We start from the raw sequence: 27,518 nt of genomic DNA, 5'->3' as shown, positions 1-27,518 counted from the left end.
AGGGACCACAGAGTCCAGTAACGAGGTGGGTAGTGGTACTGGAGCCAGCCAGAGATTATGACGCTGGAGAGGTGGGTATGTATAACTACACTCAGGCTGTGATGGTAAAGCACTGGTGGAATGGAGGTATACTGCACACAGGCGGCGGTGGTAACGCACTGGTGGAATGGAGGTATACTGCACACAGGCGAGGTGGTAACGCACTGATGAGATGAATGATATAGCTGCACACAGGCTGAGGTGGTAAAGCACTGGTGAGATGAATGATATAGCTGTACACAGGCTGAGATGGTAAAGCACTGATGAGATGAATGATATAGCTGCACACAGGCTGAGGTGGTAAAGCACTGATGAGATGAATGATATAGCTGCACACAGGCTGAGATGGTAAAGCACTGATGAGATGAACGATATAGCTGCACACAGGCTGAGATGGTAAAGCACTGATGAGATGAATGATATAGCTGCACACAGGCGAGGTGGTAAAGCACTGATGAGATGAATGATATAGCTGCACACAGGCTGAGATGGTAAAGCACTGATGAGATGAATGGTATAGCTGCACACAGGCTGAGATGGTAAAGCACTGATGAGATGAACGATATAGCTGCACACAGGCGAGGTGGTAAAGCACTGATGAGATGAATGATATAGCTGCACACAGGCGAGGTGGTAAAGCACTGGTGAGATGAATGGTATAGCTGCACACAGGCTGAGATGGTAAAGCACTGGTGAGATGGAATATATAGCTGCACATAGGAATAGATCACTGGAAACAAGGGAACCTGGAACGAGAGACCACTAGCAGCGACAATGGTTGTTCAGGCAACTACCTGATACACAGGAGCCGGATATATACCCCTGGAAGCCCACTGATTGGTCCACAGCGTCAGCTGACCGGCCAGACTGTCAGGGAAGGAAGGATAGTCAGAGAAGGAAGTGTCATGGCTGCGCCCATGACAGGAACTCCGATCCCCGCGCACCAGGCCGCCCGAGACACCAGCATCAGGGAGAATGCTCAGCACCTCCCACGTCACCGCACCAGCCGCCCGACTGCCCGGGAAGTCAGAGGAAGCCGGCGGGACAGTAAGGGACGGCCGATCCCCGGCTGAACTCTGACAGGTGCTTTGTGTGAGGAATCTGTATTAGTTATACCAAGGTGACAGTTGATGGAGCCGTGTACACACCATTGTAGTAGTGTGCATAGAGGTGATTGCACTAGTATGGTGCTTTGTGCGAGGAATCTGTATTAGTTATACCAAGGTGACAGCTGTGTACACACCATTGTAGTAGTGTGCATAGGGGTGATTGCACTAGTATGGTGCTTTGTGTGAGGAATCTGTATTAGTTATACCAAGGTTACAGCTGATGGAGCCGTGTACACACCATTGTAGTAGTGTACATAGAGGTGATTGCACTAGTATGGTGCTTTGTGTGAGGAATCTGTATTAGTTATACCAAGGTTACAGCTGATGGAGCCGTGTACACACCATTGTAGTAGTGTGCATAGAGGTGATTGCACTAGTATGGTGCTGTCACGCTGGGAGGTGGTTTTCTGGAAGCTGAGGCCTGAGGCTGCGGGAGGAAACGGAGGCGAGGGGCCAGAATGTACGATCTTCGCATCCACTGGTCTTGGTCGTTGGCGAGACCTAGTCAAAGGTGCGGAATCTAACCCACGAGATGGTGTTCGCCAGTGACCCCACCAATCGGGATATGGGCTTGAGCTGCACCTCGTAAGCAGGTGCGGTCCTTTGACTAGGTGACCAAAGCCTGCGGGAAAAAGGAGAGACGAACACTCGTGGCCCAAAGGGTCTGTGCCAGTAAGGGGCACGTAGGGACACTGTACTTGAGGTACAAGGAAGTGTGCACTACGGACACACTCTACCGGGTTGCCGGTTAGAAAGAGTGCACCACGGTGCAATACTGTAACACGTAGGTAGGGACCACAGAGTCCAGTAACGAGGTGGGTAGTGGTACTGGAGCCAGCCAGAGATTATGACGCTGGAGAGGTGGGTATGTATAACTACACTCAGGCTGTGATGGTAAAGCACTGGTGGAATGGAGGTATACTGCACACAGGCGGCGGTGGTAACGCACTGGTGGAATGGAGGTATACTGCACACAGGCGAGGTGGTAACGCACTGATGAGATGAATGATATAGCTGCACACAGGCTGAGGTGGTAAAGCACTGGTGAGATGAATGATATAGCTGTACACAGGCTGAGATGGTAAAGCACTGATGAGATGAATGATATAGCTGCACACAGGCTGAGGTGGTAAAGCACTGATGAGATGAATGATATAGCTGCACACAGGCTGAGATGGTAAAGCACTGATGAGATGAACGATATAGCTGCACACAGGCTGAGATGGTAAAGCACTGATGAGATGAATGATATAGCTGCACACAGGCGAGGTGGTAAAGCACTGATGAGATGAATGATATAGCTGCACACAGGCTGAGATGGTAAAGCACTGATGAGATGAATGGTATAGCTGCACACAGGCTGAGATGGTAAAGCACTGATGAGATGAACGATATAGCTGCACACAGGCGAGGTGGTAAAGCACTGATGAGATGAATGATATAGCTGCACACAGGCGAGGTGGTAAAGCACTGGTGAGATGAATGGTATAGCTGCACACAGGCTGAGATGGTAAAGCACTGGTGAGATGGAATATATAGCTGCACATAGGAATAGATCACTGGAAACAAGGGAACCTGGAACGAGAGACCACTAGCAGCGACAATGGTTGTTCAGGCAACTACCTGATACACAGGAGCCGGATATATACCCCTGGAAGCCCACTGATTGGTCCACAGCGTCAGCTGACCGGCCAGACTGTCAGGGAAGGAAGGATAGTCAGAGAAGGAAGTGTCATGGCTGCGCCCATGACAGGAACTCCGATCCCCGCGCACCAGGCCGCCCGAGACACCAGCATCAGGGAGAATGCTCAGCACCTCCCACGTCACCGCACCAGCCGCCCGACTGCCCGGGAAGTCAGAGGAAGCCGGCGGGACAGTAAGGGACGGCCGATCCCCGGCTGAACTCTGACAGGTGCTTTGTGTGAGGAATCTGTATTAGTTATACCAAGGTGACAGTTGATGGAGCCGTGTACACACCATTGTAGTAGTGTGCATAGAGGTGATTGCACTAGTATGGTGCTTTGTGCGAGGAATCTGTATTAGTTATACCAAGGTGACAGCTGTGTACACACCATTGTAGTAGTGTGCATAGGGGTGATTGCACTAGTATGGTGCTTTGTGTGAGGAATCTGTATTAGTTATACTAAGGTGACAGCTGATGGAGCCGTGTACACACCATTGTAGTAGTGTACATAGAGGTGATTGCACTAGTATGGTGCTTTGTGTGAGGAATCTGTATTAGTTATACCAAGGTGACAGCTGATGGAGCCGTGTACACACCATTGTAGTAGTGTGCATAGAGGTGATTGCACTAGTATAGTGCTTTGTGTGAGGAATCTGTATTAGTTATACCAAGGTGACAGCTGATGGAGCCATGTACACACCATTGTAGTAGTGTGCATAGAGGTGATTGCACTAGTATGGTGCTTTGTGTGAGGAATCTATATTAGTTATACCAAGGTGACAGCTGATGGAGCCTTGTACACACCATGGCTGGACACTTACTGACCAGGCTTCTCGGGTAATACCGTACGGCTTACATGGCGTCGTGTGACACTATCTCTAGACTCCTAAAGAAGAAGACCTTATGCTTTTGGTCATACACCAGACCACATGCCACCAATTACCGCATTCTCCTGAGCTGACCGTACGATATTGCAGATAATTGTCCTTATAATGGTTACATGTACATGTTGAATTGTTGGACCTTTTTGTCTCCATTCTAGATTTTTAATCCTCCATGGGGAACGTTGTTTTTATTTAGTTTATTGTAATAGCATGTAAAATAGGAGGTGGTTAGATGGTTGACGCTGACACGGTCAACAGCGTAATGCTGACATTGTAGTAATATTTACAGCATGTTAGCCGTGTCGGCATTATAACTTTTAAACTTGACGCTTTCCAATCAAGTTTAAAGCTATAATTCCAACACTGTTAACATGCTGTAAACATTTTCACCGTCAACAGCGTTAATGTCAACATAACGTATGTGTCTCTGTAAAGTAGCTGTGATGGCATAGTGGCAGGAGGGGAGAATCTAGGGGTCTTGCCAGTCTTGGGCGTCTTTGCTTCCTCCGAGATGATGTCGCTGGTATCAGGAATGGCGTCCGTTTTACAGTGTATTCCCAGGAGTTACACAGGACTAGCCATGGGCCTATTAGCCTTACAGCGTGCCATGTAATGAAGGCTTGGGGCCATGTTCACGTAATGTTCTGTTCAGCGTGCGTGTTATGGGAGGGTCGCAGGGGGCGTGTCAGTGCAGGCACCTGCTTTCCGAGACGCGCAGGTGCAGGCATAGGATCCCGTGGTCAGACGAAGACACCGAACACGCTATAGGGCTGCTGCAAGTCACAATGGTACCACTGATGGTGGCGTGTAAGGGCGCACCAAACGAATGCCAGCATGCACGGGCGCTGACGGTGGGTGTCTCAGTCCTTACACATTTGGGGGAGGAGTTTGTAGAAATATTTGCATAAAGTCAGACAGGCGACCGCCAATAGATGCTTGTGCGCCCCACTCAGAATCAGGACCTCAATGTGCCCGTTTGCTTTTTGCACTTTGTCTAACGTGTAACTTCATGTGTCAGAAGCCCATCCCCAGGCCTAGGAAGAGGCTGCTGGAAGACCCTCTAAACCCCATTGTGACCACTCACCCCACCTTGGCTCAAGATGGTTTTGAGTTTGTGCCGATGTCATCCACATGTCGGGGGCGTCGGCCGATGTCGGGCAGGAGGTTCGGACGTCCTCGGAAAACATTGGCTGCTGCGCCGACCATAAAAGAGGTATGAAAATGGCGCCTAGATCCTTACAGACGGAGGACAGGTGACTGTCTCTGGTATACTTAGCTCCAGGAGGAATACTAACCTATCGCATACCTCAGGTCTTTATAGCAGGGTCTTATGTCATTAATATGTACTTCGTGTTTCCATGTGCTTTTTAGATGGTGGAGCAGTGGGATGATGCTGATTTAGAAGAACAAGTTGCACCAAGTATTGCCAAACTGCTTTCAGTCTATGACTTTTTGCTTATAAAGGTTGGTGTTGTCTGTTTTTGTTTATTCTTGGTGTGGTTACATCAATGTGGTGTGTAGTGTGCTTCCGTTACATCAGTGTGGTCAGCGCTGCGTTTTGTTAAAGGTGAACTCTAGGATCAGTGTAGAGTTTATGTTGGGCAATGCTCGTCTCATCTATAAAAATGAGGGACTCTACCCAGGGTGGCAGGCATTGGCGGGGTACTCTGTCCATCTGGCTCTCACTCTTCTGGGCCCCTGGTCATCGGGGAAAGTCATTGGAAGATTTGCTCGCTCCTATACAGAGACCCCAAACACTGTGTGCTCCCGTCTGAGCTGTCCAGTTTTACCAGGAGTGGGGGAGAGAGACCACCCATCAGTCAAGTATGGGAGGTGAATAAGTCCCTTTTTTAACTTCCTATTATAATATTAGAAAACACTTGGTGACCAAATAGACCCCCCTTTCTCCTGCATTAGTAGATTAGCGGTACTATTACGGGGGTCAAGGCTTCCTGCCAGTCATTCTCATTCAGTGCCCTCACATCCACCTGCCATTCACTTTATCTGAGTTTGCCCAAAATGTATTTTAGGGGGCACTTTATTTTGTGGGAACGCATCTCCTTGTTACCACTACTTAGCAGCCTGCTCCTTATCCCTCCTAGGATAGCGTGCAGGGGATCTATAGCGTACAGTTCAGCAGCCTGTTCCTTATCCCTCCTAGGATAGCGTGCAGGGGATCTATAGCATACAGTTCAGCCGCCTGCTCTTTATCCCTCCTAGGATAGCGTGCAGGGGCTCTATAGCATACAGCTCAGCAGCCTGCTCCTTATCCCTCCTAGGATAGCGTGCAGGGGATCTATAAGCATACAGTTCAGCAGCCTGCTCCTTATCCCTCCTAGGATAGCGTGCAGGGGATCTATAAGCATACAGTTCAGCAGCCTCCTCCTTATCCCTCCTAGGATAGCGTGCAGGGGATCTATAGCATACAGCTCAGCAGCCTGTTCCTTATCCCTTCTAGGATAGTGTGCAGGGGATCTATAGCATACAGTTCAGCAGCCTGCTCCTTATCCCTCCTAGGATAGCGTGCAGGGGATCTATAAGCATACAGTTCAGCAGCCTGCTCCTTATCCCTCCTAGGATAGCGTGCAGGGGATCTATAAGCATACAGTTCAGCAGCCTCCTCCTTATCCCTCCTAGGATAGCGTGCAGGGGATCTATAGCATACAGCTCAGCAGCCTGTTCCTTATCCCTTCTAGGATAGTGTGCAGGGGATCTATAGCATACAGTTCTGCAGCCTGCTCCTTATCTCTCCTAGGATAGTGTGCAGGGGATCTATAAGCATACAGTTCAGCAGCCTGCTCCTTATCCCTCCTAGGATAGCGTGCAGGGGATCTATAAGCATACAGTTCAGCAGCCTCCTCCTTATCCCTCCTAGGATAGCGTGCAGGGGATCTATAGCATACAGCTCAGCAGCCTGTTCCTTATCCCTTCTAGGATAGTGTGCAGGGGATCTATAGCATACAGTTCAGCAGCCTGCTCCTTATCCCTCCTAGGATAGCGTGCAGGGGATCTATAAGCATACAGTTCAGCAGCCTGCTCCTTATCCCTCCTAGGATAGTGTGCAGGGGATCTATAGCATACAGTTCAGCAGCCTGCTCCTTATCCCTCCTAGGATAGCGTGCAGGGGATCTATAAGCATACAGTTCAGCAGCCTGCTCCTTATCCCTCCTAGGATAGCGTGCAGGGGATCTATAAGCATACAGTTCAGCAGCCTCCTCCTTATCCCTCCTAGGATAGCGTGCAGGGGATCTATAGCATACAGCTCAGCAGCCTGTTCCTTATCCCTTCTAGGATAGTGTGCAGGGGATCTATAGCATACAGTTCAGCAGCCTCCTCCTTATCCCTCCTAGGATAGCGTGCAGGGGATCTATAGCATACAGTTCAGCAGCCTCCTCCTTATCCCTCCTAGGATAGCGTGCAGGGGATCTATAAGCATGCAGTTCAGCAGCCTCTTCCTTATCCCTCCTAGGATAGCGTGCAGGGGATCTATAAGCATACAGTTCAGCAGCCTCTTCCTTATCCCTCCTAGGATAGCGTGCAGGGGATCTATAAGCATACAGTTCAGCAGCCTCTTCCTTATCCCTCCTAGGATAGCGTGCAGGGGATCTATAGCATACAGCTCAGCAGCCTGTTCCTTATCCCTTCTAGGATAGTGTGCAGGGGATCTATAGCATACAGTTCAGCAGCCTCCTCCTTATCCCTCCTAGGATAGCGTGCAGGGGATCTATAGCATACAGTTCAGCAGCCTCCTCCTTATCCCTCCTAGGATAGCGTGCAGGGGATCTATAGCATACAGTTCAGCAGCCTCCTCCTTATCCCTCCTAGGATAGCATGCAGGTCACCTGGGTGTATTTCAGCCTGCAGTGATCGCAGTGCTTGCAGTGGGGTAGGGTCTACCTCAAGCGCTGCGTGCTGCTCCGATGGCTCTCGATGTTACTGATTAATCATACACTTCTTGGAGATGACGTGTGCTAAGAATTAAAAGTGGGCGTCAGTACACCGGCGTGTGCTCAATCTGCCGTCGCTCTCTAAGGCATAGAGGGCGTCCCTACGCCAGACGGTGCGATCGCAAAATTTGCATACCCAGCCCCTTTTGGATACGAGCGATTGCGGCTTAGCGTCCGGGTCTGAATCTGCCCCTTCGTTTACACATGGATAAAACAAAGGAAGCAAATCCCAAATCAACATGTTCCAGACTGAAAAACAAAACCTATATGACCTTTAGTGACCGGTATTTTTATAGTAGGTTTTTTTTTTTTCATTCTTTCCCTGTTAGTCAGCTAGGGGGAGGAGAGCGATTGGAGGTTAGCACGGCTGTTAGTGCAACGTCTAGGAGAGGGTGGGGAAACATTGTGTTCCAAGTACGCAGTGTGAGGAGGACCCCTGCTGGACAGCCTCTGTAGTGCTGGAGCTGCAGTAGGGAAGGGACTGTGGGCCTGAGTAACTACGGATCGCTATTCTGCTTATACGCACGCAGCGCAGTTGATAATATCAGCTGTGATATGTAAATGTTTGCATTCGCATTGCGATCGCAGCCTGACATAAGGACGCGCACTTCCCCTTACATCCATATACTTGGACAGCATAGCGAAACCATCGGTAACATCGGACAGTTAATGAAGCCCAGACCTTACTCAGGATTTGCTCACTTCAGCGCACACTATGAAGCCTCAGGCAGCATCTGGTATCGCAGTAGCTAATTTATGCATGCCCCTGCAACGGCGTTGAAACACACTGGCACGCCTGCGTTTGCCTGACTGTCCCCCAGTCCACCACTCACAAGGCGCTTCCTGTCAATCACCATCGGTCTGCGTATCCTCTGCCATCGCTCTCCCAATCGCACTGCGATACATACACACATGCATAGTGCGAATTGATGGACTGGGAGGTCCTCCTGTAAGTGATCTCTCAGTTCCCCTTCGGCTTATAGAAGACTTTCAGCTGTGTTTTCGCTCCCTTTGAGGATAGACATTCAGCAATCATAGAGCTGTCCTAACCAAACCAGTGCAGCTTGTCCTCTGCCTCCTGCCTTACACTGAGTGACACTTGCCGGTGGCTCACAGGTAATTATACTATGAGAGAGGCCCAAGCTCCTTGTGCAGGTAGTAAGTGAATGAACTAATCGCTGCTCTATAACGAAGTATCCACCAGAATGTGTGTATTTGCGTATTCGCCTAGTACGACGCAATGAATCTGACCATCTGCGGTGCCTCTGGAAGCTCTCTGTAGCACAGTTGTATGTTACTTTCAATCTTCAAGACTAAAATGAGCAGCAAGTCTATTACACAATCTGTTACATAACGAGGCTAATTTCTATCTGGCGCTGACTCTGAGCTGTAAAGAGGCCCCACCCCCTCCCTCCCATCACGGCTCTCGCTGACTGGCAAAGCGGCCAGGCACAGCTCTCTACTTCCCAGCGCAAACCACAAAGCCGTAGTCTGCCTCTACCAGAGGTCCCGCAAATTGGCACTTCCTAATGCACCCTGATTCGCCCATCCCACACCACGTATTGGCACCTGACACATTCATGGGGTGGAGCTTTGAGCAGCCAGATAAGTGCTATGATGATTTTGTAGACCTTTTAGGTTGATGCAGTTACAGTAACTTCTTGTGCTTTATTTGCCCTGGCCTGTATATATTGTGTTTTGGGGCAGTATTGCATCTGTACGTGTTCACCATTATGTCTTATTTTACAGGTTAAACAAGATCACTCGGACAAGCTGCTGTTTCCACTTGTTTATAAGGAGTTTGAGAAATTGCATTCAATGGTCAAGGTCTTGGCTGAAGAATATGTCAGTAAGATGGTCCTTTGTACAGGAACAGAGAGACTTGAAGTAACCGATAGCAAGGTGAGTAATGCTGCCCATACTCTGAGATCATCGACAGACAGACCAATATCTGACATTGCCTAAAGGCCCCCATACATCTATGATATATTGGGCCAATTCACCCATCCCTCGAACGTCGTGGTTGGGGCATAGTTGAAATCCAACATGTTGGGTTTCACTGATTTGCTGATCATGATCAAAATATGATCGTGATAAGCAAATCCTGGATTTTTGTATGTTGAATTTCCCCAGTTCCCCAACGGATCGGCGATAATCGATGGTCGCCGGCCGGCATTTCCAACCAGCAGATTGGCGGTCCCAGTCTGATCGGTGAATTGGCCACTGTCAGATAATTGATCTGTCTGATGGCGAGTATAGCCACTGTCAGATGTGTTGGGCATGCTGGAAGATTTCTCATGACCCCCAGACCAATAATTGCACAGTGTACGTCCGCCATTAGTGCTGAGCGCAATGTGGTCTAGAAACTGATTTGCATAGATGGTGATTACAGTCCATGCGATGTGCATCATTCTCCCTAGGTGGCAGAGTCGTTGGGCATTTCAGAAGAGATGATTATAAGTGTCAGTCGGGCCGTTTCCCCTATAGTAACGGAGAAGAAAGTACAATCGGAGGAGGAGGAGGAGGTAAATGTGCTGCTTCCTAAGCCGGTTATTGCTGACTTTTACCGATTGTTATTAATTGCCCGCTGTTTCAGTGCTCAGATAAAGAGCAGATGTCACCATCAAAAAGATTTAAACCGGCCGAGCCAGAACATGGGAACATGACTGGAACCAGTGAGAAGACTCCGGTCATCCATGACGCAGAACAGAGTGATGAGGGTAAGTGGGCTTCACATTGCTATGTTTGTGTACCGAGAGGGTGCTGCCATCATTCTGCAAATTCCTGGTGCATGCACCTACCTTGGGGCATTTCTCCATCCAGACGCACCCCCGGGGCCTCCTTACAACCCACACACAAGGCTTGCAGGGAAACCTACACATCATACAACACAACAGCTGAAGTGTTCTAGATACACAATCCTTTGCAGCCAGCGGTTACATAATGTTGGTACATGGTTATTCCAGAGCTATTACTGATGCCGGCATCCTCAGTCCCTCTATAGTGTGTGAGGACTGTGTAGTACACATATTGCAGCCAGTGGTTACATAATGTTAGTCCACGGTTATTCCGGAGCCATTACTGATACCGGCATCCTCAGTCCCTCTATAGTGTGTGAGGACTGCGTAGTACCCGTGTTGCAGCCAGCGGTTACATGATGTTAGTCCATGGTTATTCCGGAGCCATTACTGATACCGGCATCCTCAGTCCCTCTATAGTGTGTGAGGACTGTGTAGTACACGTGTTGCAGCCAGCTGTCACATAATGTAAGTCCATGGTTATTCCGGAGCCATTACTGATACCGGCATCCTCAGTCCCTCTATAGTGTGTGAGGACTGTGTAGTACACGTGTTGCAGCCAGCGGTCACATAATGTTAGTCCATGGTTATTCCGGAGCCATTACTGATACCGGCATCCTCAGTCCCTCTATAGTGTGCGAGGACTGTGTAGTACACGTGTTGTAGCCAGCGGTTACATAATGTAAGTCCATGGTTATTCCGGAGCCATTACTGATACCGGCATCCTCAGTCCCTCTATAGTGTGTGAGGATTGTGTAGTACACGTGTTGCAGCCAGCGGTTAGATGCTGGTCCATGGTTTTGTTTGTTAATAATACTTTGAGGAGGATGAGGACAACAGCCATTATATGTTTTGACATTTACAGTTTGAGACTCCAATTATTATTTCTATAATATATAGGTGACAACCAAGTGGGGTCATCGCCGGGAAATGACTCTGGTCCTAATGCTGCAAGTAAAGAACCTGAGCTGGTGAGCGAATCGCCACAGCTGAGGCCAATGGATGAAGACGCTGCCAGTCCACAGACCTGTTCTCAGCCTGTTCCATGTGAGAGACTACTGGAAACCTCACCCTCTCCGTATAACAGCGGTCCAGCAGAATGGTGCGACAATTCTCATAACACATTATGTGAGTTCCCACAGGACAACGTATCTCCCAATACCCACAAGGACGAGACGGAAGGAACTTTTATGCCAGAGTTTTCTCCTGATGGAGTCGGCAGTGAGTCGGCAAACCTTGGGCCTCTGTCTGAGAAGGGCGCATCTTCCAGCTCCGAAAACTGTCAGCAGATGGTTGAGCAGACGGCAATCTTCACCACAGCTGAGCCAACGGCTCCGGCAGATGAGATGAGCAGCGTAGCCTCACCCGTTCCCCCAGCGGAGGATGGAGGCTCCGCCATTCCTGCCCAGGACACATACTGTGCAGAGCAGATGGGTGCTGATCGGTGCACCACAGCTTTTGACTTTAACCATGAACATGAGCTGGTATTTATTGACAGCGCAGAAGAAACCATTACGGAGGATACGGTCCTGGTGTTTGACAATACAGAGTCCACGAGCACGCACTTAGCTACGGTGGTAGCACTTGTTGAAATGTAGATGACACAAATATATTCGTCTCGCTGAGATGATAGTCACACGTGGTTTTTTTTTTTATATATATACATATAAACAAATTAGGATAATTCCTATATATTCTTCTACATTGCAATGTATAACTTATTTGTAAATTGTTTCTATGAGAGTTTTATTTTTTACCAATGAGAAGCAGATATTTTGTTCTATAGACTTGCACTGGCGCTTACCTGTCCTATGAGGGAACCAGCGGTACAGGCTTCTGAATGGGCAATGCCATGCTGTTTGTGCTTTCCTTTTATAAATGAATCTCTTTCTCCCAAACACTTATATTTAAGAGTGGGTGTTGGGCCAGAGCTATGGCGCTGCTGTGTACGCCCTTCGCTTGGGAGACGTGTACTGTGAGTTGTTTTGGTTTGAGTCTCTCACCCCTTCTGTAAAAGCTAACCCAACATTTTTACCTTATTCTAGTCCCAATGCCTTAGTCTCATAAATTACTAACTCTAATCCACAAGCAGGACCAACAGGTCATGTTTTCAAGATTTCAATCATGCATAGCCGAGTTAATCTTGCTGAGACGGTAATTATGCCACCTGTTTCCACAGACAGAAATCCTGAAAACATGGTCTTTTTGACAGTACTTGGAGGTTGTTGATGAGAACATATTAGACCAAAGTGGCTGCAAGTTACGTTTTATATACAGGCAGCAAATAATGCCAATGCCTGATCAGCTTTTATCAGATGGTGGCTGACGGTGACTGTGATTGGATGATCGCTGCACCTGACAGCAGATGTACAGCAGCCTTACGCCGGGTACACACTGCACGATGCAGGGGATGACAGCGCGATGTACAGCAGACTTACGCCAGGTACACACTGCACGATGCAGGGGATGACAGCGCGATGTACAGCAGACTTACGCCAGGTACACACTGCACGATGCAGGGGATGACAGCGCGATGTACAGCAGAGTTACGCCGGGTACACACTGCACGATGCAGGGGATGACAGCGCGATGTACAGCAGACTTACGCCGGGTACATACTGCACGATGCAGGGGATGACAGCGTGATGTACAGCAGACTTACGCCGGGTACACACTGCACGATGCAGGGGATGACAGCGCGATCTACAGCAGACTTACGCCGGGTACACACTGCACGATGCAGGGGATGACAGCGCGATGTACAGCAGAGTTACGCCGGGTACACACTGCACGATGCAGGGGATGACAGCGCGATGTACAGCAGACTTACGCCGGGTACATACTGCACGATGCAGGGGATGACAGCGCGATGTACAGCAGACTTACGCCGGGTACACACTGCACGATGCAGGGGATGACAGCGCGATGTACAGCAGACTTACGCCGGGTACATACTGCACGATGCAGGGGATGACAGCGTGATGTACAGCAGACTTACGCCGGGTACACACTGCACGATGCAGGGGATGACAGCGCGATGTACAGCAGACTTACGCCGGGTACACACTGCACGATGCAGGGGATGACAGCGCGATGTACAGCAGAGTTACGCCGGGTACACACTGCACGATGCAGGGGATGACAGCGAGATGTACAGCAGAGTTACGCCGGGTACACACTGCACGATGCATGGGATGACAGTGCGATGTGTAGTGCCGTGCTATAGTCAGCAGCAAGGCGTCGTTCAATGTAATATCCCATCTTCTGTGCTGCTAAGCTGATAGGACGATGTGATGAATGACCCATGGGCACGTGTGATCGGGGGTAGATGCTATGCGCTCCGCATGATATATCGTGTAATGGATCGTATAGTGTTTACACAGCTTAACTATGTCTTGTCAAATCCAGAAGGGCCCAACACGTGTGTACCTGTATTCCCTCATTGCCGCGTGTAGGAGCAATATCTGGTTCCTGCTGCTTTGTCGTTCTCACCAACACATGTGGCTTTGGCTGGCCAGTTGGTGTGGGATTTAGAACACCTTGCTGGTACCACGGTAGTTGATCATTGTCAATCACCATTTAAAAGAGAAACTGTCAGGAAAGCTTACTGGTAACCTTCCCATCCTCGGAGGCAGCCATTTTGTGGGAGGGGCTGGCACCAGCAGGATTCCTAGTGAACGGATTGGCTGTGTTCTTGAATGTACTGGTTCAGTCCATAAATGTCTGTTTCCCTGTAAAGGCCATGGGTGTACATGGGCACACTAGCTGTGGCAGAAGCACTATCGGTGTACCTCCTGACAAATGCAGCTAGTGTGCCCATCGGTGTACCTCCTGACAAATGCAGCTAGTGTGCCCATCGGTGTACCTCCTGACAAATGCAGCTAGTGTGCATATCGGTGTACCTCTGACAAAGCGATATGGAAGATCATTAAAAGACTTTTGACTTGATTGTATTTACATCTTACCCACAGCTGCATTACAGGGTTATGTATGCATGGTCTGTCATCGTTCCATCACACAAAATGATTTTAAAGCATGTTTACTGAGTTCTTAATGATTGCTGATCCTACCTACACATCTTCAGTACCACTTTATGGCGCTATCTGTACTCTCCCGCTAGATATGTGACATTTGCTGCACATCGAGATGTATGTTTTCTGAAATAAACCTTCGCTTTTCTTTAACCGAGCTCACGTCTTGTTCTGCATCTCACTGGGTGAGGAAATAAAAAATGTCCATATATTGATGTCACCATTTGAATAGTGAAATGAACACAAATGACCTCATTCAGATGCGCTCGCTCTGAATGAGGACGGCCGCATCTATTTTTCGGCAAGCCCTCCTGGCCGCTCGCTAGGCTGTGAGTGACCACCCACAGCTTTAGCGAGCGGCCAGGTTGATGGTTGCGATGGTCAAGACCATCGCGACCATCCGGGCTTGCGACGAGACCCTTGTGGTAGGGTCTCGTCTGCCGCAAGCCCCAGTGAGCTTTCGGCTCTATTAGAGCCGGAAGCTCACCACTGACATCACGAGTGATGTCAGTGGGGCCGCCCCCAAATGGCAGGCGTTGCTTCGGGAATTCCTCCCGTTTGGCAAGCCACCCCCCCGCCCCACCTACAAAACGGTGTGAGCTGTCGATCACCATCGACAGCCGCCCTTTTTGTAGTAAGCCCTGGAGCGAGAGAATTTCCCTGTAGCTCCGGGGCTTGCGCACGCGCAGTGCGGCTGCTGTGCGTGCGCAGGCCCTCTACATCGACCTGCTGAATGAGACCCAAAGTCCACTCAATTACTTTCTCTCCCTCTGTTAAGCTACAGCTACTGATTTATGAGGACAAACTATACACTTGGGGACCTGAGTGAGAGATATGTTAGGTGGGCGATTATATCGTTTGTACAGCCGACGAACAATATATCGTTCAGTGCAACAGCTTGTGTGTACACATGATATCTGAACGATGTCTTTTACAGATATATTGCATTGGCTGTGCAGTATGGCAGGTGCGATATATCGTTCACATGTGTGGGTATAGACAGCTGACCGAGCCATATGCTGGCCACAGGAATCGGTGACAATGACATCACTGCTCAGACATCGTGCGGCCGATTGGTAAGTGTGTATGCGTACCACATCCAGTCGCTGGGTCTATCTATCGGTGATGTCGTTGACCAATACTAATAACAGATCTAGAGAGAGACCTATCCCTCCCTCAGAGGGTTCTATTACACTTCTAAAAATAGGTTCCACTCATGTGATGCAACTTATTGCAAATGTTCCCATCACTAGCTCTCACTCTGCACAGGATAACTGGCAGACGCAGTGATTACCGCCAAAGGTCTGGAATGAAAACACTGGTACTATGCGGACGTGAATTAGTACGGCACCAGGGCAGACCTCTGTGCCGCACCGTTGTTTTACGGATTGTTCCTTGGCTGCACATTCAACCATAGGAACACAACAATCTTGCACAGAAATAACAAATTGTAGGTTAGAAGCCATTGGGGACTCAATCTGTGCCCCACATAGAGGAGTGTAGGGTTAGTTGATAATGAGTGAGGGCGGTGTAGTACCCTGACAAGGAGAAGGGTTACCAGGATAAGGGAGCGTCTACAAATCTCCTTGCTGCAGCTTTATTGTATGGTATAAACTGCAGAATGTTACTTTCCAAATAGGTGCTTACTCCACAGAGCAGGGATGGGGAACCTCAGGCCCGTATAAGGCCCCCGGAATCATTTGGTCTGGCTCTCTGAGCTCTTTGCTGCTAGTCTCATCTGGCTATCATGGTGCCTAGGATAACGCTCTGCAGCCAGAATCTAAGCAGCAGTGCTACCTGGAGCGTCTGTAGGACGCTTCATAAAGTCACACTGCTGCCCTTACAGCTCCCCGGAGCATCCTCAGGAAATCTGTAATCACCGGCGATTGTGACCCGACCCTGTGTGACATCACACGGAGGGGGCGTGGCCTGCACTGGGCCCACAAATAATGTTATATATATCAAAATGGCCCTCGGCAGAAAAAAGGTTCCCCACCCCTGCCATAGAGGAACCTCCCTGCTAGCACCCTCATCAACACCATAATGACCTCTAGATGGCACCATGTTATACATAATCTCGGACCAGTATGAGTCCTGGAGGGACAGAACCCCAGAATTTTTTTGGGCAGCAAGATATAATCTTGAAACCTGGTCCCACAATGGGGCAGAAAACCTAGATTAGACGGGGGCTTAAGTAATAGGGTGCGAGCCGGCGCTGCCGATTAGACGGGGGCTTATGTAATAGGGTGCGAGCTAGCGCTGCCGATTAGACGAGGGCTTATGTAATAGAGTGCGAGCCGGCGCTGCCGATTAGACGGGGGCTTATGTAATAGGGTGCGAGCTAGCGCTGCCGATTAGACGAGGGCTTATGTAATAGGGTGCGAGCTAGCGCTGCCGATTAGACGAGGGCTTATGTAATAGGGTGCGAGCCGGCGCTGCCGATTAGACGGGGGCTTATGTAATAGGGTGCGAGCTAGCGCTGCCGATTAGACGGGGGCTTATGTAATAGGGTGCGAGCTGGCGCTGCGGATTAGACGGGGGCTTATGTAATACGGTGCTAGCTGGTTTTGCCTTTCAAATGATTGTTGCTTTAGAAATACAGGAACACGCTCATGATTCCCGCAGCGGGGCCAGCTCACACCCTAATACATAAGCCCTAGAGATCCCCTTGGTTAATTGTATTGTTTTATATTATAACTCAAGTGTGGGAGAATGAGGCTTAGAGGGTCCCTGAAGTGTATCTGGTTGCCCATCACTTACCTAGCATTACATTGTGTGCATTTATACCTGACTACCGTAATTGTTACACATGGCAGATACTTAGCAATGTATTATTTCCTATAGCAGCTCTGGTGTTCCTGTGTTGTTGCTGCAGGGACACTAAATCTGTGGTGCCTATAACATTGTGTCTGCAGAGGAACGCGGCTATGTCCAGGGTTAACCTTTTCATGGATCGCTTGCTGCAGATGTCCAGGAGTACGATCACCATTTATAGGACAACCAGGTGGCTTCTGGCTCACTGATTATATGAGCCGCAGCTTAGAAGCATACTGGGGAGGGCAGAAGAGTTAGCAGAGGGCGTCTCGCGTAGAGACCGCGCTAGAGGGGGCGGTGTCCGGTCTCTAGCAGCATACTCTCCAGCAGGACTTTGATGCTGTTGTCGATGTAGGGTTGATATAACCAGCAGGAAAGATACACCATGAGCAGGTCCTGATCCGAGGTGTGCGCCATTTCCCCGACAATCGCGCACTTCAGCGAGATCTCCTTCTTGTACATCTCTGACATTTTTACAGAGGTTTCATCTATAAGATAATACAGAAGCTAAGTTACTAATTATTGGAAAGTTGTGTAGTATGGCAAAACAGAGGGGGGAATTCAAATCAATGCGATGCTGAATAGCCATCGCAGGGGGAGGAGGGAGCTCCTGCAGCTATTCAATACACCGCGATGTTTGGGAGGCTAAAGGATTTCTTCTCACACCCCCCTGGGGATGCGAGGAGAAATCAGACAAAAGTGCTGGGAGCGCAGCTCTTTGCCGGCTTAGCATGGTGCTAACAGCCATGCGGCCGGCACTTTAGTTGGAGAATGTCGGTTCTCTCTGTAAACACCCAGGTTAAGTTGCGAGAACCGGCATTCTCTGATTTATCCAACTCCAGACCGGGCAAACAGCGCAGTGTATTGGATAGCTGCGGGAGCGCCTTCCTGCGGCTATTCATCATCGCACTGAATTGAATACCAGTGTGAGTATTGACCAATGACTGGCGTTCCATCGCTTCCTATAAGGCAATAAATGACTGTGCCGTGTATGGTAGCATGGCCGCAATCTGCCTGTTGCAACAAAGACTTATTATTGACTTTATCATTATATCAGCCTGTTGGCTGTAACAGCACCTAAAGGACCACTAATCCAACACACAGGCTTCTTCTATAAACCGCTGCTAACAGCATTCAGATACACATGGAAACGTTCCCATTACACTGCTGTAATTAGCTGCACTGTCTCTCATACAGTCTCTAGTTTAACTCCCCCTATTACCACATCCACACAATGACCATCTTTTCTTCTAATCCCCCCCTCACTCATCATCAACATTATCCTTTATTCTACCCCCTGTTCCCACCTATGTCCTCCCCTTTACTCCATTTTCATTCACTTCACCACTATGGTGCTGGTACCCCACCAGTAACAACTGCTCCCTCCCTTCTCTCCTCACCTCCATCCACATCACACTAATCGCCCCCCTGCCCACCTCTGGCCGGTTCCCCCCCTAGCTCAGGAGCCTGCACCCTACACTCCATCACTTCCCTCCAAATTTATCTCCCCTCCATAATACAGCAACCCTGATAATCTCATCCACATCTCTCCCATTAACTCTGTCCCTTTATCCTGTGCCCTCTGGGATGCCAGATCTGTCTCTAACAAAATGACCCATGACCTTTTCATCTCCATCTCCCTCACGCTCCTAGCCATCACCGAAACCTGGATTTCCCCCTCTGACACCACTTCTCCTGCTGCTCTCTTCTCTGGGGGCCTCACATTCTGTCACACCCCCCGGTTCCGGGAGTCGCCATGGTGGTGGTGTTGGGTCCTTCTATACTCCGGTTACTTCTACAAGCTCATACCCACTGAACCATCCCTCTCATTCTTTACATTCGAGGTTCATGCTATACACCTCTTCCAACCTGTTTACCGTCCCCCTGGCCCTCCCTCCAAATTCCTTGACAACTTTGCTTCTTGGCTCCAATACTCATCATAGGTGACTTCAATATCCCAATCAATGTCACCACAGAATCCTCTGCCTCAAAACTCCTTACCCTCACATCATCGTTTGGTTTCTCCCAATATGTGGGCACTCACTCGATCTGGTCTTCACTCACCTTTGTGGTATCTCTGATTACATCAATTCCCCCTCTCTGACCATCACCTTCTCTCTTCAACTTATCCCTCTCACCTTCCCCACCTCTACCTCTCCTAAGACCACAATCACTAAGCGTAACATTGAGGCAAACATATCCTTATCCTCGCTGTTGCACTCGCTTCTTTCCCCCATTCTCTCTCCTGCCCTGAACAAACTGCTTCCCTATACAACGCCTCCCTTACTTCTGCTCTGGACTCTGTTGCTCCGGCGATCACTACTCACCCTCGCAGATCCACTCCCCTACCCTGGCATTCCAAATGCACCAGATACCTACAATAGTGTTCACGAACCGCCGAGCAACATCAGAGGAAATCTCGCTCTAAGGCAGATTTTCTCCATTTCACATTTATTCTCTCATCCTACAGTGCTGCCCTGTCCTTCTCCAAAACAATCATATTTCAAGAACCTCATCTCCTCCCAGTCCTCATACCCCCGGTGTCTCTCTGCCACTTTCAACTCCCTCCTCGCTCTCTGCCCATGACTTTGTCATCTACTTTACATCTAAAATTGACTCATACATCATCAGGACATCACATCCCACCAGTCCCCCAGCTCTCCACCCCCTCCTTTCCCAGCCGATCCCCCCCCATCCATCTTACCAACCCTAACATTTATATGGAGAGGAAGTCATGGCCCTTATCCGGTCCCTCCCCCCTTGACCCTATTCCATCTCGCCTCCTCCACAACCTCTCTCTTTCTGCCTGTTCCCATGTCTCCCTCACATCTGGCACTGTCCCTTCTGCATTCAAACATGCCCTTGTCTTCCTCATTCTTCAAAAAAAAAAACCTACCCTTGATCCTAACACTTCTCTCCAACTACTGACCCATCTCTCTCCTCCCTTTTATCTCCAACCTCCGTAAGCGTATTGTTTACAACCACCTTTCTTTCCTCCCACTCTCTGCTTGACCCATTCCAGTCCGGCTTCCGTTCTCTACACTCCACTGAAATTGCCCTCACGAAAGTCAACAATGACCTCGCTGCCAAATCCAAGGGCCACTACTCTCTGCTCATTCTCCTTGATCTCTCTGCTGCTTTTGACACTGTGGACCACCCTCTCCTGCTGCATATCCTTCACTCCCTTGGTCTACATGACACTGCCCTCTCCTGGCTGTCCTCTTACCTCTCTGACCGATCCTTCTCTGTCTCCGCTCATGACTCCTCTCCCCCCTCACTTTCACTAAGGGTACGTGTCCCCCAAGGTTCTGTCCTGGGACCTCTTCTATTCTCCCTATAGAGATCCTCTTGGAGTGAACTCCTCAGATCTTTTTGCCTCCATTATAATCTCTATGCTGATGACACTCAGATCTACCTCCCCCCTCTCTTCTCACTCATATCACCATCAGTCTCTCTGCTATCTCTTCCTGGGTGTCCCAGAGCTTTCTTATAATATGTCTAAAGACTGAGCTGATCATCTTCCCACCCTCCCTCCCTCCGAATAACCTCATCTCCCACAATTTCATTATCTATTTACAGCACAACTATCTCCTCTAGCCCTAAAGTGCGCTGTCTTGGAGTTATTCTGGGCTCCTCCTTCTACTTCAAACCACCCAGTCAGCACCTCACAGTCCTGCCATTTCTGTCTCAAAAATATCTCTAGGATCAGACCCTCTCACACCCTGGATGCTACCAAGACCCTCATCCACTCACTGGTCAACTCCAGATTGGACTACGGTAACCTCCTCCTATCTGGCCTCCCCGACTCCCTTCTCTCTCCTCTCCAATCTGTCCTCAATGCTGCTGCTCGGCTCATCTTCCTCTGCAAAAGCTCTCCCCTGGCTCCCGTTCCTCTTCAGAACCCAATTCAAGGTCCTCACACCCGCTTACAAAGCCCTCACCCAAATCTTCTCATATTTACATCTCTGACCTCATCTTCCTTCGCTCTCCTGCCCACCAACATTGCTCCACAAATGCATGCCGCCTCTCATGCCAAATGATTACTTCTTTCCATGACCACCTCCAAGATTTTGCCCATGCTGCTCCCTAACTCTGGAACTTTCTCCTTCTCCCCATCAGACTCTCCACAAATCTTAAAATGGGCTCTCCAGACCCACTACTTCATCAAAGCTTTACAGCTCTCATCCTAACCCTCTGCTTCATGCTCCTTGTCTACCCCCTCTGTGTCACCCCTGCCTGCCTGTTCCTCCCTTTTAGAATGCTAGCTCTCGCGAGCAGGTGCCAATAACTCGTGTCCCCTCACTATTACTACACCATCCGTCCTTTCCTTCTGACTTTCCCTGTTCTCCCTCTTCTCTCTCCACCCATCCAGATTCCTCCTTTATTTCCCATGTCTTTGATCATCCCGCTGTTAGCTAATGGTAGTTCACATACGTTTGCAGTCATACTGGCTCGTTATTCCACTTACTTTTATGACATTGGGATTATTGTCATAATTTTTCCTTTCTTTTTTGTTTACTTGCCTGTTTGTTACTACTCTCTGAAAAAATCCTTATTTAAAAAGAAAAAAGAAAAACCCTTTATTTGGGAGCAAGTAATGGGTTAGGAACTCCAGCTGTGCAGCAATGTCAGAGGCTGCCTGGGCCAGGAAGGACGGCCAGTGGGTTACCGAGGACTGGTAGAAAGTCTTATGGATGGATAAATAAAAATGTGAAGTCTTTGTGTCATCATATTCCTTGTACTGTGTGTTGTATACTAACCCCTATATGTATTCAACATTTCACTACAATTCCCACAATGCTTCCATCTCGCAGTACACAAACACTATGGACACACAAGTATATGACAAAAGCAGGAAAACACTAAGGGGTCTAGTTACTAAGCAGTGTTAGGAGACAGAGTTAAAAGTGATAAGGTTCCAGCCAATCAGCTCCCAACTGTCATCTCACAGGCTGTGTTTGAAAAATGACAGTTGGGAGCTGATTGGCTGGTACCTTATCACTTTTCACTCTGTCTCCTAACACTGCTTAGTAACTAGACTCCTTAGTAAGACATACTACAATCTCTCCAGAGAGGATGACCCTTAAAGATCCCTATAGAGAGGTGTTGATCTGCCCTGCCGACATGACAGGGGAAATAGTCATTCAGGATGTGGGGGAATATACATCAGAGACCTATTTACAGTTGGGTGACGCAATACGTACACCAGTAGGATGGGTATGAAGGAACTGGATGAAGCAGTGGTGCAGGCCTGACCAACCTGTGGCTCTCCAGCGGATATGAAACTACAAGTCCCAGCATTCTTTACCAGTTGATAGGTGGGATGGTATGCTGGGACTTGTAGTTTCACAACAGGTGGAGTGCCAGAGGTTGGTCAGGCCTGCAGTAGTGTATACAATTGTCCCTCTAGGTTTTCCATCTTTTTACCCGTTCTGTTTTTTTCCTGAAGCAGCGTGGCTGTTCGCACTCCGCACCCACGTTTAATTATATTACTGTTACTTTGGGATGCTTACGTTAGTCTGATATTCAGTATTGTATATACTTGTATGATACATTGCCAGCTTTTCTATTGCAGATCGTATCGATTGTCCTGTTTGGTAGCCATGGTGTTTGTTTTTATATGTAAATTGGTGGTAGGGAGACACGGCTGCTGGTTTTACCGGAAGTGATGGAGACACTGCACGAGGCCGGCGAGGACCCACTTGTCACTTAGGGAGTTTAAACGGTAAGGAATGTAAAATATATCCTGATCCCAATTTAATAAATGCGAAACGCTGGAGATATGTGTGAGTTTAACTTGTGGACAGACAGATGAAAGACGCCCTCTCTTTATATATATTTTTTTCAAAGTTCAACAACTATTGTATTATTGTCAAAAGTGTGCACCTGCGTCTTGGACTGTGTAAAAATTATAACACTAACACACACACACACCCCACACCCCTTAATACGGATTTCTGCTCGCAGGAGGGCGCAAACATAAATCAGCGTTAAGTGAACCCTCGGGGTTCTCTGCGCGCGGTAACTGCATAGATCTGGGTACTTACCCCGGGATCTATGCCTCACCGTGCGTTGGCATATGGGGCTTACTGCGGCGCATGGGGCCATCATTGAACAGCTCTTGGCGCTAAAGTCTGCGGCAAGTCCTGCGGCTAATAGAATATGCCCCACAAACTTAAATTACTCACAAAAGAGAGTGGTGGGCCACGTATGGAAGAGTACAGATGTGGCGTCTCTACCACTGCATTGGAAGGCTTCAAGGTCACAGACTCCTTTAAATGTAGAAGTCAATCTTTCCATCTTCATCTGTGTTTGTTTCTTCAGAGGGATTAAAAAGAGACAGTTACATTGTAAAACGGGAGGAGAGGGGAGGCGAGAGGTGAAGGAGGAATAATATGAGGGATGTACCCACCATATGTTCCAATAGGTCCTGCAATTCCCAGCATAATCTCTCCAATTCTCCTTTGTCCCTGTCAGCGTTCTCATTACCGGGTAATGTGTCATCTAAGGACATCTTCTCGTAGGATCTAGCAAAAAATTATAAAAACACTCTGAGATCAGCACTTATCCATGTGAGGTACATCCCAATATTCTCACTCTCTAAATGGCAATAACACATGAGCTGGTTCTAGATCACAGCCCATAGACAGTAAGGAATAAGATCTGCTGCTGCTTAGCCTAAACCAAGACATGTCACCCCACCTGCACTGGGCTTGCTCACTGGTGGGGCCAGGCTACAGGTCCTATTGCCTACTCTCCCATAGAGGTCCTGGAGAGTCCTCCGGTGACTCAGGTTATTATGGCTCCACTGCTACAAATTGCAGCACGGCAGGGAGGAAGGTGGGGGGGGGGCGTTATTAAGAAGTCATCAAGTATGTCCAATGCACGCCGCAGTTGTCATGGCTGAGTAGGCCACTTTAGGTAAGAAAGGCTGGTGACTACTGAATTTACGGGCAGAGAGAGACCTCTTATCCCCACTGATAGCTGCACTCACAATTTCATTAAATATTATCTCAAAATTCCCTGCGGAGTGATTACCTGTGATGTGCCCTCTAGTCCTAGCCATGGGCTGGGGAGACACGTTCCCATCCTCACACTGCGGAGTGATTTCCTGTGATGTGCCCTCTAGTCCTAGCCACGGGCTGGGGAGACACGTTCCCTTCCTCGCTTGCTGCTATGCCTCTCGGCTAATTCATGCTCTCTCTGTATTGTCCATCCCGGAAATCCGGTCTTTCCCCATTTTTCCAACACCTCTACACAGGAAATCCCATCAGCCCGGCTAGATTACCGGGAGTGTTACCGGAGGCCATAAGAGTCCTACGATGTTCTCATTTTAGACCCAGATAAAGAGATACTATTATGCCAATCTCATACCCCGCTGCCCTGTAATTTTGGGAGCACCAGGAGTCTGAATTATGGAAAAGGAAACAGTGTGGGGATTTAAGTTGCCTTCTGGGTGAATGCGATCACAAATGCAGGAATGTCCGGGCCACAGCCAGCAATTATGTCTGCACAGGTTCATTATATCTCATTATGTCCCCATGTACACATCTGCCGGATGATAATTAATACTTTTAAATACAGCCATGGCCAAATTTTTTGAGAATTTGAGTATTGGTTTTCACAAAAAGTTTGCGGCTTCGGGTGTTTTTGGACCTTTTTGTCAGATGTTACTATGGTATACTGAGGTAGCATTACATAAGTGTCAGATGTTACTATGATATACTGAGGTAAAATTACAGCACTACATAAGTGTCAGATGTTACTATGGTATCCTGAGGTAACATTACAGCATTACATAAGTGTCAGATGTTACTATGGTATACTGAGGTAGCATTACATAAGTGTCAGATGTTACTATGATATACTGAGGTAAAATTACAGCACTACATAAGTGTCAGATGTTACTATGGTATCCTGAGGTAACATTACAGCATTACATAAGTGTCAGATGTTACTATGGTATACTGAGGTAACATTACAGCATTACAGAAGTGTCAGATGTTACTATGGTATACTGAGGTAACATTACAGCATGACATAAGTGTCAGATGTTACTATGGTATACTGAGGTAACATTACAGCATTACATAAGTGTCAGATGTTACTATGGTATACTGAGGTAACATTACAGCATTACATAAGTGTCAGCTGTTACTATGGTATACTGACGTAACATTACAGAATTACATAAGTGTCAGATGTTACTATGGTATACTGAGGTAACATTACAACATTTCATAAGTGTCAAAGGCTTTTATTGACAATTACATTAAGTTTATGCACAGAGTCAATATTTGCAGTGTTGATCCCACACAAACATCTGAGGGAAGCCACAGCCCCACAAGGTGATCTAGAAAGGTCTAGGCACTCACAATGTACTTATTCTAAGGTTGACGACCTTGCTTGCAGCGCTGAACGCAGTGTCATTATAGCTCTCCCACTTCAGCATCAGGTTGTGCCAATCAGCAACATTGTCTTTAATTTTCCTGGCACTGCCGGTTAACGCGGACTTTTTAGGGGTGACCAATCCGGGGCTTTTACCTGTACACAATGGAAATAAAGCCCGATATTGCAAGTAAAAATGTATTTTGTAGAATTTGCATTAATGGCACTTACAACAAGTATGTATGCGGAGAACCTATAATACCAAGCAGACAACTCAGCTGAGAGGACAGAGGAAATATACATGAAGGCATCGGGTTGCGTGCGGCATCCCGATAGTCAGAATCATGACCCAACTAGGTAAGTAACCCAACCCTAACTCCACACATCCTAACCCTCCCCCCATCGCAGCCCAACACTAACCCTCCCCCCCGCAGTCTAACCGTAACACTCCCCCCCATCACAGCCCAACACTAACCCTCCCCCCCGCAATCTAACCGTACACTCCCCCCATCGCATCGCAGCCCAACACTAACCCTCCCTCCACACATCCTAACCCTCCCCCCCACAGTCTAACCGTAACCCTCCCCCCATCGCAGCCCAACCCTAACCCTCCCTCCACACATCCTAACCCTCCCCCCATCGCAGCCCAACCCTAACCCTCCCTCCACACATCCTAACCCTCCCCCCCATCGCAGCCCAACACTAACCCTCCCTCCACACATCCTAACCCTCCCCCCATCGCAGCCCAACACTAACCCCCCCCACAGCCCAACACTAACCCTCCACCCCCGTAGTCTAACTGTAACACTCCCCCTCATCGTAGCCCAACACTAACCCTCCCCCCCCGCAGTAACAATCCCCCCATCGCAGCCCAATCCCAACCCTCCCCATAGTGCCTAAACCTCCCTCCCCACAGCTCAACACTAACCCTCCCCCTAGTGCCTAAACCTCCCTCCCCACAGCTCACCATTAACCCTCCCCCTAGTGCCTAAACCTCCCTCCCGGCAGGCCAACACTAACCCTCCCCCCGCAGTCTAACCGTAACACTGCCCCCCATCGCAGCCCAACACTAACCCTCCCCCTAGTGCCTAAAGCAAACCCCCCCTAATACTTACCGTTGGGATGCCGGTGGTCGGGATTTGGGCGATGCAGACTACTTCCCGAAGGCATCATGTATCCAGCCTGACACTATCTACACACTACACGTAGCCTCATAGATAATGCACTGTCAGTAACCTATGAATCCCCCTCAGTTGCTGTGGAACTACAACCCCCAGCATACCTAGTCTTTATGATTCTCCAGTCTGTGGAAGTGCAACCCCCAGCATGCCCTGTTTTTATGATTCTCCAAGTGCCATGGAACTACAACCACCAGCATCCTGACGCTATTAATCTCCAGCTGTTGGAACTACAACCTCCAACATGCCCTGTCTCTAGGATTCTGTCCACCTATTTGGAACTACAACCCACAGCATGCCCTATTTCTATGACTCTCCAGGTGCTGTGGAACTACAACCCCCAGCATACCCTGTTTCTATAATTCTCCATCAACTGTGACTGTGAGACTGCAACCCCCAGGATGCCCTGTTTCTATGACTCCATCAGCTGTGAGACTGCAGCCCCCCAGGATGCCTGTGGCAGCAGACACTATATACTCACCCTCCATGCTCTGCTCAGGGGAGTGAGGGAGAATCACACACACTACATGACAGGAAGTGCTCAGCCCAGGTCCTGGCATAGCCACGTCACGTGAGCCCCCATGGACGCTCTCACTTCCACCATCTGCTCCGGGGGTGGAGCCGTATGACGTCAGCGGCAGGGAGG

General features: G+C 48.8%; 2 protein-coding genes across 3 annotated transcripts in view; one reads left to right on the top strand and one right to left on the bottom strand.

The window, feature by feature from the left end:
* ZNF839 (zinc finger protein 839) overlaps nucleotides 1–14,662 on the top strand; it is a 25,440-nt gene extending 10,778 nt beyond the window's left edge. Inside the window, exons 3-8 of one of the 2 annotated variants that reach the window (XM_088475652.1) lie at nucleotides 4,738–4,929; nucleotides 5,088–5,180; nucleotides 9,413–9,565; nucleotides 10,084–10,188; nucleotides 10,260–10,383; nucleotides 11,362–14,662. In XM_088475652.1, the coding sequence (XP_088331778.1) occupies nucleotides 4,738–4,929; nucleotides 5,088–5,180; nucleotides 9,413–9,565; nucleotides 10,084–10,188; nucleotides 10,260–10,383; nucleotides 11,362–12,059 (1,365 nt within the window). In that variant the 3' untranslated portion in view covers nucleotides 12,060–14,662. Of the gene's footprint in view, nucleotides 1–4,734; nucleotides 4,930–5,087; nucleotides 5,181–9,412; nucleotides 9,566–10,083; nucleotides 10,189–10,259; nucleotides 10,384–11,361 lie in introns of both variants that reach the window. The other variant, XM_088475653.1, reaches the window with a different exon arrangement.
* Nucleotides 14,125–27,518, bottom strand: CINP (cyclin dependent kinase 2 interacting protein). The gene is made up of 5 exons (XM_088475654.1): nucleotides 27,354–27,518; nucleotides 25,682–25,850; nucleotides 23,719–23,833; nucleotides 23,495–23,624; nucleotides 14,125–17,794 (listed from the first exon to the last, which is right to left on the bottom strand). The coding sequence occupies exons 1-5, from the start codon at nucleotides 27,430–27,432 to the stop codon at nucleotides 17,592–17,594; spliced, it is 696 nt and encodes a 231-aa protein (XP_088331780.1). The 5' UTR covers nucleotides 27,433–27,518; the 3' UTR covers nucleotides 14,125–17,591.

This window comes from Taudactylus pleione, unplaced genomic scaffold, assembly GCF_031769625.1.
Source record: "Taudactylus pleione unplaced genomic scaffold, aTauple2 ptg000175l, whole genome shotgun sequence".
In the NCBI taxonomy this organism is placed as follows: Eukaryota; Metazoa; Chordata; class Amphibia; order Anura; family Myobatrachidae; genus Taudactylus; species Taudactylus pleione.
This window is presented reverse-complemented; position numbering and strand designations above follow the sequence as displayed.